This window comes from Aotus nancymaae, unplaced genomic scaffold (genome assembly GCF_030222135.1).
Source record: "Aotus nancymaae isolate 86718 unplaced genomic scaffold, 86718_ANA_hifiasm-v0.15.2.pri h1tg000033l, whole genome shotgun sequence".
NCBI classification, from domain to species: Eukaryota; Metazoa; Chordata; class Mammalia; order Primates; family Aotidae; genus Aotus; species Aotus nancymaae.
The window spans coordinates 3,944,896-3,958,196 of NW_026988447.1; the positions used below are offsets into that span (position 1 = coordinate 3,944,896).

The window sequence follows — 13,301 nt, forward strand, 5'->3', positions numbered from 1 at the left end:
TTTGGCAGGTGGCAATAGGTCAGGTTGGCTGTCGGGCGGGGGGATGTCTGCCGGGCGGGAGCTTGTCGGGCCGGAAGTTACTGGAGAGCTGATGGGGCGGATGGTGATTGGTTCAGTCGGTTGCCCAGCCGGAAGGCTGCTGGAATCCGGCCAAGCCAAGGCAGTAGACAGAGTGAGATAAGGGACCCTCCTTGCGAGGGAGGAGGGGCTTTCCTCATCCGGAAGTTAGGCACTTTCCATGTGGCTGGGGGGAGGGGGTGCCCAAAGGTCCTCCACCAGACAATTAAGATTTAGATTACCTGCCCAAAGTCACAGTTACACCAATGACAGATGGTAGAGCTGAAGGCTGAACACAGGTCTTTTTAGCTGAAAACTATGAGCTCTGCTTAATCATTGTGCTACTAATATCCCAAGTTTAAATTCCTCTTCACTTTGGAGGATTTCCATGGTATAGCCTACCAATCCTTCTTAACTTCCCATTTCTGCTGCACTTGGATTTTCTATTTCATATTTCAAATATCTTTCTAGTTATCTCCTGGGCATTGCCCTTCTCTACTTCAAGTAAACTGTAAGCTTCTTAAAACCTTACTCTTACTACACTTGCCTTGCATTTCTACGAAGATCTACTATTGTAGATGGCACAGTAAATTCTCAGTGAATAATTTCTAAAATCTTTAGCACAGTTCTTGGCTAAACAAGAATATATGCATGTTTAACAAATGGTACCAATGATAATTATTATGATGTAGGGACTGATGCATCGAATTGAAGACCTATTAGGAAACCAGAAAATTCTGATCTCTTCCTCAGTCCTAGGAACTGTTTTTTGCTTGCTCTCTTCACAATTTAGATTAGTGGTTTCCAATATTAAGTGAGTACATTTCAGTCTCATCTCTCCTTTCTCCCAAGTATGATATAGACATCACTGTAACATTAACTAACAGCAAAATTTCGTCCATTACTGCTCTCTCTTGAGGGTATTTTGGAGAAAGGAAAATGGAATAGTTGTAGTTACAGTTTTGAAATAAATGGTTAATGAGCTATCTGTAGATGGATCTATCGATGGCTCAACTTCATTTAACTTTCATGAAGTTACTGGTGTCTCGTCAGGACTTCTGGCTCAAGTTTCTAATATACAGAACCTAGCATTCTTCAGGCATCTCCCCTGTTGTATAATCCCTGCTTCATTCTGGCGCTTCGAGCAGATTTGGTTCACATCCAGCAACAGGAAAACCCGGTTTAGGCCTTGCACCGTTTACATGACGCATGAAAACGGCCGACTTAGGGCCTCCCCAGTACTGCTTGCCGGAGGTCCGGCGCATGCGTCGCGTCCCGTCCCGGGTGAGCGCCGTCGCGCCACATACGTCACACACTCTCCGGAAAGCGCCGCTGCGTAAACGGCGGGGGCGTGTCTTTTGATCCCTCCGCATGTAGTTACCTGAGAAACGCGGGAAGTTGGGTCGGGGCTCTGTTGCTCCGGTATCCTAGGTTGTTTTATTTCTGGAGAGAGCCGTGAGGTTGTCCTCGGGCCCAGGTCTTCAGGCCGATTCGGTTTTTTGGCGCGGTGCGATGGAGGTAGTGGAGGCCGCTGCCGCTCAGCTGGAAACTCTGAAATTCAATGGCACCGGCTTTGGAGTTGGCGAAGGTCCAGCGGCGGCGTCTCCAGGCTCTGCTCCTGCGCCAGGGACACAGCCGCCGCTACAGTCGCGTGAGGGGTCCCCGGACACTGGGCAGACCGTGGAGTTTAAGCCTGCCGGGGAGCAGCCGCTGCAGCCCTTTCTGAACGCCGTCCCGGCCGGGACCCCAGCGCCGCAGCCACAGCCGCTAGCTGAATCGCCGGCCTGCGGGGACTGCGTCACCTCCCCAGGAGCCGCAGAGCCTGCACGGGCCCCGGACCCCTTGGAGACCTCGGAGTCGGACTCGGACTCGGACAGGTCGGGTTCCTACAGGACCCGGAGCTGCGGGGAGAGGTCTTGTAGGACGGGCAGGGGAAGCCGGGGCCTAGCAGCGCAGAGGTTGCCCGTGTGGGCCCTGGCGGGTGGGCAGGTCGCTGATGCTCCGGGCGCACGTGTTGACGTGTTGGCTGTGACTGCCCTTTATTCTCTGCGTCTTTCAGCAGGTCGCGTTGTGAATCTGAGTTTAGTAATCAGTTCTCACTTCTTTCCTAAATTTGGTAACCTGAAGGGTTCTAAGTATATAGATCGTATTAGTTTTAGAAAACTCGAGGATCTTAGGTTATTTCCGTAACTATTCAGTTTAGGCTGTACTTTTGTAGTTATAATTGAGTTTTATGTCAGTTCTGATTTTTGTTTACATCACTTCTCGGCCTTGTTTTTTGAACCAGATACATTGAGGATCAGAAAAAGGATTATCTTGTTTCAAAGCTGACTCTTGATAATTACGTTAATTTATAGAGTCCTTGTAGGTAACACGTGTTCATGAAAGTAGCTAAACAGTGTTGTTTAGGAGTATTTTATGCTTCTTACGTTTTATGAGAGCCTTTTCCCCTTCCCCCACTTCTGTCTTTTAAATACGAAACCTTTGGGCTGGAGAGAACTCCAGCATGTGGGGTATTACTAAACCACACTGAACATTGTCCACAAATAGTTGAGTGAGTTGAGTGGGGTACTAAACAGGTTAACAACATAGACACGTGGTGAAAAAGTGAGAAGTTTAGTTTTCAGGAAGGTCATCGGTGGAGAGGGTGAGTGAAGAAGGCTGAAAGATTTGAGTAGAAGGAGAGGGTATGAAGTACACTGGGAGGGGGGAAGTAACTGTAAACAAGGTTGGATTTCTTGGCAGTACTAAGATTGCTGTATGATCATTTTGTGGGATTTCAGAGTTCATTTTACTAGCAAAGAAAAATAAATGGTGTACGCTTTGAGGATAAGTTTTGAAAGCAGAAGGAATATAGCATCATAATAGGCCAACTTAGTGTCAGGATATCACTTTTGACTCTCTTTGTGGGTGATGGCAGAGAATACCAAATATTTGAAAAAATTAAAAGGGATAAAACTTTTTGCCTGTTATCAGCAGTGAAATCAAATGGAAACTGAAGGGGAGAAGCAGGTTTAGTTAGGATCATGCACTTTTCCTTGTTTTAACTTGCTGCAAGTGTGGTATGTATAGGCCATTCATACAAAGGTGGCCAGTATTTACTGCAGTGAGGAATTGGATATGGAGTTCAGAGATGTCCTAGCTGAAGATTTAGGCGTTAATGTCACATGGATGATGATTGAAATCATTAACGTCTATGGTATTATACATGGAAGTAATGCAGAAAGAGGAGGAAGTGAGAGAACCCTTAAAAATAGTACATAATTTTTTGTGTTCTTGTGTCAGTTTGCTGAGAATGATGGTTTCCAGGTTCATCCATGTCCCTACAAAGGATGCGAACTCATCGTTTTTGATGGCTGCAAGAACACAAAATCAAACGTCGCATGTTCTCACTCATAGACGGGTGTTGAACAGTGGGAACACATGGACACAGGGAGGGGAGCACTATACACTGGGGTCTGTTGGGGGGGAGTTGGGGGGACAGCGGGGGGTGGGGAGTTGGGGAGAGATAGCAAGGGGAGAAATGCCACATATAGGTGAAGGGGAGGAGGGCAGCAAATCATACTGCCACGTATGCACCTATGCAACAATCTTGCATGTTTTTCACATGTACCCCAAAACCTAAAATGCAATTAAAAAAAAAAAAGTTTACATGAAAAAAAAATAGTACATAAAAGGGCTTGAAATGGGGAGCCAACAAACAAAATTTAAACTGAGACAATGGTTGCTGTTAACGATAATTTCTGTGGAAGATAAGGACCAAGTGAGTTTTCAGAAAGTGGAACGGTCCACATAATTTAGTAACTGAGGATTCCCCAAGTTGTCTGTAGATTGAGAAGAAACTCATTGGCAGTTAAGCGATCTGGTGCCTAAGTGAGGTGCCATGCCCAGAGTTTGTTCCCTTTTGTTGGTGATTTGTCACATGCTTGCTTATACTCAGACAGGTGTATGATGTGTGAGACTATTGTCATAGGAGGATCTGGGTTATAGCAGAGGTTGGAAAATGTTACTGGTAGACTAAAGACTATTCTCCCAATACCATATCAGCTCTGAGGTGCTAGCTTTTGAATTAGAACAGCAATAGTAAAGATGTGGTAAAGATGATATTTCTTAGTTGAATAATCTTATTTTAATATCATTATAATAATACTATACTATTTTTTTTAACTTTTTTCTTCCCTACAGTGAAACAGATTCAGATAGTTCAAGTTCGTCTTCCTCCTCATCTTCCTCATCATCTTCCTCTTCTTCCTCTTGTGTATCACTTCCTCCAGTGCTGTCAGATGGAGAAGATGATTTACAAGTTGAGAAAGAAAATAAGAATTTTCCTCTTAAAACAAAAGATGAATTACTTCTTAACGTAAGTACTTACTTAGTTTGAATGTTTTAAAATATATTCTGGTACTGATATTGATCTAATTTTGCCTATATCTGCTCCATAAATTTGAAGTCCATTCTCAGCGTAATGGGCATGCTTTTGCCATGTCTTGGCTTTCTTATGTAAAAGAGAGTAGTGATCTGGATAATTATAAGTTTGCATCTGACTCTCACATTTGATAATTGTTCTGATTGTGACATCAACTTCAGCTTTGAACTTTACATTTTTTTGCATTCTCTAAAGAAGATTTCTTAGGTAGAGTTGCTTTTTTTTTGGTCTATAAGTCAGAAAATTTATTGATTGCATTTAGAGAAGTAGAGAGTGAAGTTCAAAGGGTTGAGCTTGTTAGGATTCCTGTTTACTTGAAGTTTTTGGAGTGTTTTTATTATTACAGTTAATTGTAGAATGGTATTTATCGGCACTTGATAGGTTTGGTTTGCAAAGTTAACTCTTAAAGGTTATTTCCTCCTGTGCTGTAAACCATCCTTGGGAGTATGATACTAGTCTGACTGAAACCTGTGACCCAAGAGGAAAGGCTTCTCAGAAGAATTTCAGAATGTAGGCTATGTTACCACATTGTAATTTTTCCACCCCTGCATGTGTTTTTAATTGTTAATGCTTTAAAAATATTTAATGATCCCCAATCATAATTATTATATAACACTTAAATTCTTGAGATAGCTTAATGCAAGATTTGAAAAAATAAAGCCTACAGGACTCTGGAGCCTTTTTTTATGAATGGATTCTACCAATGTTAATTATTTGTCTTTTTCTCTACTCATAATAAAAAATTTTTTGTCTCACTTATGCTTTATACATTGAAAACCTTGGGATTTGTTTGCAACTTCATCAGTGGCTCATGTTTTCGTGCTACAATAATGTTGGTATTTCTTAGTGGTCTGTACACAAAGGCTCCCAACTTATAGCTATTTTCTGAAAGTAGGAGACTTGTTTGGTCTTATTTGCTTGTCTCTTGATCATCTTTCTACATAAGTTTCTTATTAGAGTATAATAACCAACAAAGAAAAGACCACAGTACTTCTGTAAATGCATATGTATCATTGTCTTATCTTACTAGATCTGGAATTCTTACCTTAAGAATTTCTTCAAATTTAATGCAAAGTGTTAGCATATTTGTTTAGGTATTTTTCTAGACAAAATGCTCTTGTTTTCATCAGAAGATCAAAAAGGATTTGTGGCCACAAAGAGTCCAGGTACAAGTTCTTTGATGATTGAGTTCATATGTGGTCCTTTTAATTCCCATAGTGCCTAGTAGAGTGCTTTACAGATAATGAGTTCTCAGGCCAAAGTAATATATGATTATAGAATGAGTGTGTGAATAGGCATTTTATATTTATTCTTTTAAGAAATTATTATAGCACATCTGCCATTTGCCAGGGGCTGTAAACAAGACCAATCCAATTTCTGCTCTCATAGTGACTAATGGAGGGACATAGACAGTAAATCAAGTGGAGACAAATAAATTTAGTGGCTAAAGTGCTATTGAATTGTGTAAGTGTATGTTTGCCTCAAAAGACAAAATTTCATGTAAATGTTGTTAGCTTTTCAAACTTGGAATGGTGGGTTGGTCTGTTTCTTTCTGGGACCATTTCAACAGCTCTTTGGGAATGATGGAAGAGGCAATTTATAGTCTTTATTTGGGAAACTTATTAGAAATCCTTCAGACTACTCTGCTGCTAGAGATAGGTAGAGGAATGGATGAGTTCCTGAGTCTGCCCTAAATCTCTGGCTTTTAGATCCTAAAGATATTAGGACTTCTTCAGGGTTTCAAATCTTAAGTTTAAGGGAAAAGAATGGCTTTGTCCTGAGTACTAAGGATAGTGTATAGTCACAAGTATGTAGTGTGTTAGCAGTCTGCCTCTTTGTCCATTTCTCAGGGCTGGCAGTTTGACCACTGATAGACTCCTGCATGAAAGTGATGGAGATGACTTTTGCTGGCCTGTGGTCTGTTACACAGCCTTGAACAAATCATTGAGGCTAGTGGAATGGGTATTCAGGTTGCTGGGCTGTGAGTCACATAGTCACTCCTGTTTGTGTAGGTGAGCGTGTAGGAGAGAGTGGGGAGAGCATGTGTAGGAAAATGAACACTTGAAAGAGCACATGGGCTAGTGAGAGAGGGTGGGAGTGCATAACAGCCAGTTGACAGAAAGGGAGTGTGAATGTGTATGTATTATGCGAAGGATGGGGTGTTGGATGTGATATCAGCCCTATATAAACCACATGGAATGGTTTATCTTTCACAGGAAAGGGAGCTTATATTCATTCCAAAACGGGATGCTGGGCAGACAGTAATAATAGGTTATACTCTATAGAGGGAAAGGGAAATACTTGGAAGTGGTTATCATGTGTGACTTATGTTGGACTCTTTATGGGGAACAGAGACTGGAGGTTTATTTGAAAGCAGCTGGGAACTAAAGCAGCTATGAGGGCTAGTCACACTGTTTCTTTTACATGCCCTCTTGGATAGTCTCACAGTTCTCTGTATGTCGTTTTAGTCTTTCATTATTGGCTGGCTTCCTCTGTTTATCTGTAGATTTATCTTTTTTTTTTTTTTTTTTTTTTGAGATGGAGTTTTGTTCTTGTTGCCCAGGCTGGAGTGTAGTGGTAGGATTTTGGCTTCCTGCAACCTCCGCTTCCTGGGTTCAAGTGATTCCCTGCCTCAGCCTCCCAAGTGTCTGGGATTATAGGCATGCACCACCACGCCCGGCTTTTTTCATATTTTTAGTAGAGATGGGGTTTTGCCATGTTGGCCAGGCTTGAACTCCTGACCTCAGGTGATCCACCCGCCTCAGCCTCCCAAACTGCTGGGATTACAGGTGTGAGCCACTGCACCCGGCCAGATTTATCTTTTTAATTCAGTTTATACATGAATTTCTGTATCTCTGGCTCTAAATATGGCATCTGTTTCTTTTTATATCCTGTGAACTGGCTAATTAGTGTTGTATTTCTCTGCTTACTTTTGGGACAATCCTGTTTAGCTTAGATTTTTTTTTTTTTTTAAAAGAAAATGACAGTTCACTCTTTCAGGGAACTGTCTCCTCTCCACAACTAGTCCTAGCTGGTGTGGTATGTGCCATTTTGTTCAGGCCTCCGAGATTGTGTGTATCTCAGCTAGATGGAGCTTCAAGCTCTATGTGGTCTATTAATTTATCTAATGAAATTCTGAAGAAAATTAATGAAGTATTCTGTCCATATTGTCTTTGCTAAAAGGTATACACAAATTAAAATGTGCCAAACAGTTAAAACCAATTTTAGAATTTGTGCTGGACCTTCAGAGATCTGGACATAGACATGCCCAATTTAGCGCAATTTAACCCAATTTTATGTCCAACCACTTTCTAAAGTGTTTTCTAGCAGTTTCTTGCACTCAGGCATTCTTGACTTAATTTTTATCTCCATTTAGTCTGTGCCTCAAGCAGGAATGTCACCTCTCTGGATCTATTCCTTTAACTCTGCATTGTGGGTTGTTAGATCTCTGTGATCTATGTACAATGCAGATGTTTAGGTACAACAGAACTGCAGTGAAGTAACTTTATGATTGTTCTTAAACCTTAGAAAGATGTAATTTTTTTAATGGGAGGGTGTGGTAAGGAGGAAGAGAATAAAAGAGGAATTAGTGAGCTGTAGTGGCAGTGAAAAAGGAGAGTCTTAAGCGGTTCTCTTCATGTCACAATTATGTAAGTTTAACCAGATAAAATTACTTTTTTAAACATAAACTCTTCTTTAATGCTCAGAAGGTTTATATATAACCTACACAGTCACTGTAATGCAGCATACATATGACAGCTTTGGAACTACATTGAACTACGTAGAATGTATTCAGTGTTTCAATGAATTGGAAAATTGAGGTTCTTTTTGAACAATTTTTTCAGCGGTTTATGCCCTGAACTCTTCATTCAAATGTATCAAGTGTAATTAAAAATGTAGTCATAAAAACATTTGGGATTATGATTTTTAAGGTTTTAATCAGAAATGAGTTTTATAAATTAGTGCCCATTATTTTCTGAAAACCTGAAAGGCTTGCCGTAACATTTTAAAATTATAAGCACAATGTTTATGGAGATAAGAAACGGATAATACTTCAATAGGGATAATAATGTGTATCTAGGCATATACTATAGCATGACCAAGAAAAACAAATTAACACTTGTTGGCAATTTTGGGGGAAATTTAGCTGTCATACTTTGGTGACTGCTTATTTTATAAGATAAGTGCATTTGGTATTTAGGTTGAGTACATGCTATTCTCCTGATTGTAGCAGTGTGAACACGTTCTAAAATGTCCTAACATGCATGTATGGAAATACCTGAACCACCTCAAGTGGTTAGAAGTTGCAGTAGAATATTTCGTGCCGATTTGATCTCCCATCATATAGGAAATTGTATTGCATCTTGGTCTACACTTAGTAATTATCGATTGAATATATTGTTTTCAAGGACTAACTTGGTTTGTAAGTTTTGTCCCGAATGAAGGCCTCTTTTAACTTAGGCTTTTATGACTGTAGGTATATTTGGAACTGTTAAAGTCTATTTTAGAATACACTTCGCTAGCACTAACATTCTTTCCAAAGTGCTTGTTATTTAAACAATGGTTTATATACTTAAAGGAGATCATTTTTCATTAATATTCAGTGTTCTTCAAAAATAATACTTGGATTTTTTTTTAATTAAAGTTTTATATTTCATTTTATAGAGTTATTTCAATAAAGCTTACATGAGGCATGAATGATCCGTAAACATCAAAGAAGTACTGCTTTATTCACTAGAGTATCCATATATGTCCTGTATATATACATATATAATTATTATTACACAGAAACATTCAATTTTTTAGAATCCCTCATTCCTCAGTAGTTTCCGATAAATCAATTCTGCTGATTGCTTTAGAAGATAAAGACAAATGTCTGTGGAAGAGCAATAGAACTAGAGAGTGAGCATACACAGTTTAGCTGAAAGCAAAGTAACACCAGAGAGTTAATGGCTGAATGTCAGATAAGTACTGCACACAAGAAGTGATAGGATTGAGTGGAAGGGGAGGTAACTTGTACTGCAGTGGTCAAGGAAGGCGTCATGGCTTGAACTGAGGTGGAACAATAGATTGGAAAGGAACAATTGTAAACTTTGCCAAGGAAAGGACCAAGCCTGTCCCATGACAGTTTTATTCCCTGTGTCAGTTAAATAATAAGGTTTTCTGAAAAAATCGGGCCAATAATCCATGGCATTTTACAATCATTTGCTAGTCCTTTTATCTTAGGGATATATAAAATCAGTGTCTTAAAGTTGATGAAATATGGACTCAATTAACATAAATGATGCGTAGAATTATATTCATTGCTAGAGATTTTTTCCTTATTGAGATGGATTATAGTTTTATTTCGGTTTTATATTTACAAAAATCAAATTTTGAAGGTATTCTTATGAACTTTGTTTCTCTAACAGTAATTTTAGAGAAAAACAGGTTGATAATGTATTCATTTAAAAAAAAAATATCAAGACACTTCAAGGAAGTGTTGACCCTCATTTTTTAATTGGCTTGTCTGAGTCTTAAGTTTAGTGTCATACACAATAGGGTAATGAGGGCACTAATGCTTACTGGTGATAAATAGCTGAGTTCCATGGAAACTTGTAAAATTACTTCTCCTGAAGAAGTTAATGAATTAGACTACATGTTAAGTATGGTCATAGTTGACACAAAGTGTACAGACCTAATCCATTTTTTTTTCCAATGTTTTACCAGCTATAGAGAAAAAAAAAATTCAGTCATGGCTCTCAGTACTCCAGAGATTGGATCCTACTTCCCAACCATATCTGTGAAGGCTCACCTAATAGCATCAGGTAATTGGCTGCCACATGCATGTCCTATGTTGGGTAACGTGAGAAAAGTGGTTAAATAATTTCATTCCACTTTCCTCACTTTTCTCAGTTTTCTCCAAATTGACACCAAAAAGGATTAGTTTTCATTTGGAATGTTTGATTCCTTCCCCTACCAACCTCTGCTATCCTTTTGCTATATTTGTGAGTGAAAATCCAACTGAAGGTTCTTTAGATAATTTTGCTTTAGAAAGTCGTCAAATTACTGATATTCCTTTTTTTTGCTCCATAAGCCTTCACAAATGCTAGAAAAGTCAAGGGTGTTGTAAATTTTAAGTGTTGTCTTTTCAGAGGGAGACTTTTGACATATTACCTCCTTCTATTTTTGCACTGAAAGTTTTAGGCACTCATTTTTTGACTGATATGTCTATAACTTAATTTTTAATAGGATGGATTTTTGATGTTACTCTTTTGAATATTTTGCTTAACTGAGTAACCTTGTAGGCCATACAGATGTCAGAGAATTAAAATATAATGATTTTACAACACAGACAATAATTGCTCTTTCATGGGTATTCCAGAAGTCTGGTTAGGATCTTGCATTTCTTTAGTGCCATAGTTATGAGTATCTGCTATCACAGAGGATGGTAATTTTTTGTTCAAATCTAGTATGTAATTTCTGTATTAATGTGTTGTCTTTTTGATTACATGCAACTGGACATTTAAATTGTTGTTAACCATTTGTACAACTGTTTAGAACTTTTGCTCAGTTTCCTTACTATTCATAGATAAGAAAATTGAAACCAGAAAGAAAGAGACTTGTCTGAGTCATATAAGTGGGGAGGAACAGATTCTGAACTATTAATAAGTACATGCTAAACTGATGTGTTTTTAGTATTTGTGGAGACCTGCATAGCAACATTGGAATCTGGTCATTTGGACCTTCTCATTATTTGGTTCCTGAATAATAATTATGTAGCATATTCTCTCAAAGTGAAGGATGAATGTATCATCTAATGTAAGCTTTTTAAAATTGTATTTGCTTGGATTATATTGCCTCTCATTAAAGGCTTTGACTTGGAACTCTGTAGTGTGTAGAAAATAAATGATTGAGTTTGTTTAGTAGGTTGGATTTTAGTGGTTCATGTGCCAAGTGCTGTGATGTTTGGGGATTTTTATTTCCCTGCAGCCTTTTCATTTGCTAATGATGTGAATGAAATAGTTTTCTTCCTTTCCTTTCCTACCCTTTGTTATGTATAGAAGTCTTGAATAAATGGGTCCAGAAAAACTTTCTCCTGTTCTTTGATTTTTTTTGTTAGTAAACATTTATGATCATAATTTTATTTGCATGGTAAAACAATTATTTCTAACTGCAGATAATATGCATCCAGAATAGATTTTTGGTTGCATTTTAATTTTGGAAAACAATAAAATTAAAATGTAGATTTATCACAAATCTTCATTTCCTGAGTATTCAGGTTAGCATTAAGACTTCATTAGTAATATGGTACATGCTGTTAAAATGTGGTCTTAAAATTATACCTGTTTTAAGGCCAGCAATAAATTGATATTATTAATACCTGGGTATATGTTTTGTAATGGAGGGCTTTTTTGATCTGTGAGAATGTAAAGCAGTGCTGTGTAATAGAGTTTTCTCCAGTAATGGGAATGTCTGTATTGTGCTGTCTTGAAATGTCACTAGTGTGACTGAAGACTGAATGTTAAATATTATTTAATTTTAATCAATTAAATTTAAATTTGTAGCTACTGTTGAGTAAATAAAATAAAAAAGTCTTTCCTATCTACTCACCATTCTTTTAACAAGGACTGTGGGGTAATCCAGGCTGATAAATTAATCTGCACTAAATCGCTTTGTCTTTTATTTTTAGTATCCTTGGTTTGTGATGAAGAAGGTCTTTCTATCCCAGGCCTCTCTTATCACCTCTACCTTCAATTTTTTCAATTTATTAGTATGCCTTTTACTTCTGATTCTTTATATCTTTTATACACTGCCAAAATGTTAATGTCTCACAGTATGTTTTCTGGCCATATTTTCCCCCTTATTGGATTGTATTAATGTGTTTCTCTTCTCTGTCACACATATACATCCTTCCCTGATACGTGGAAAAGCAAAGTGATTGATTTTTTATTTCCTCAAAGGGGATTATGTATCTGAGATTTAGTCATTATCATAGGAGGAGCAGCAGCTGTGTTATCAGGGAACCAAGTGTTAATCTATAATTGTATTAATGTTCACTGCTGCAACCCAGAGGTATCTATGCATCAATCCTAGGCAGTTAAGCTTCCTTGGAAGCCTGGCTTTTAAATTTTATTTTTGAGATTAGGTTCAGGTCTTTCTCATTCTTTGAGGATTCTATATCAGGTTATATTTTCATTAGCTGATTTCTGCTCAGACTAAAAAAGACTGACTTCTGAGATTTTTGTTAAACTTAAACTGATGAGGTAGATGAGTTCATTTAATAAATATATATTAATACTAAACGCCTGCTATGCGTTAGCCATCTTTTGGGTACTATAGCAATGAGCAAGACTAAGTAGTTCCTAGTTATGATTAGGACTAAAAAGGTCCTAGTTATGGTTGGTTTTATTGTCTAGTTAGAGAAATGGACATTAAGTAAATACAGAAATGTTAGACAACAATGCGTTTAGAAAAAAGCAAAGCAGCAGGATAATTTGATAAAGGATGACTAGGCTTAGTAGTGATACAGTACATTAAATCTGCTAGTTGAGAAAGAGATGATGACATTTGGCATTCATACATCAAGACAGAAATCTATTACCTTGTCTGACATGCTCCAAAGGAAATTACTTTTAGAACCTTTCAGAGATCTATCCCTTTCAAACCTTCTTAAGTTCTCTGAACCTGCCAACATTTTTCATGGAAAGCACATCTCTTGGGTGCCTTCTTGTTGGAGTTTGGGTTATTTTTTCCTCTTTGTCCTCCTCTCTTAGCATGCTCATTTAAAAGAAAGAAATAGATCTGGTTTCCCTTAATTCAGTCCCCCCAAATATGT

General features: G+C 38.2%; 1 protein-coding gene across 1 annotated transcript in view; it reads left to right on the top strand.

Annotated features, from left to right (window-relative positions):
* The first annotated feature begins 1,408 nt into the window (after window positions 1-1,408).
* Window positions 1,409-13,301, top strand: part of NAF1 (nuclear assembly factor 1 ribonucleoprotein) — a 39,480-nt gene continuing 27,587 nt past the window's right edge. The window contains exons 1-2 of the mRNA XM_012438979.2: window positions 1,409-1,934; window positions 4,243-4,417. Of these exons, the coding sequence (XP_012294402.1) occupies window positions 1,570-1,934; window positions 4,243-4,417 (540 nt within the window). The 5' untranslated portion in view covers window positions 1,409-1,569. The remainder of the gene's footprint in view (window positions 1,935-4,242; window positions 4,418-13,301) is intronic.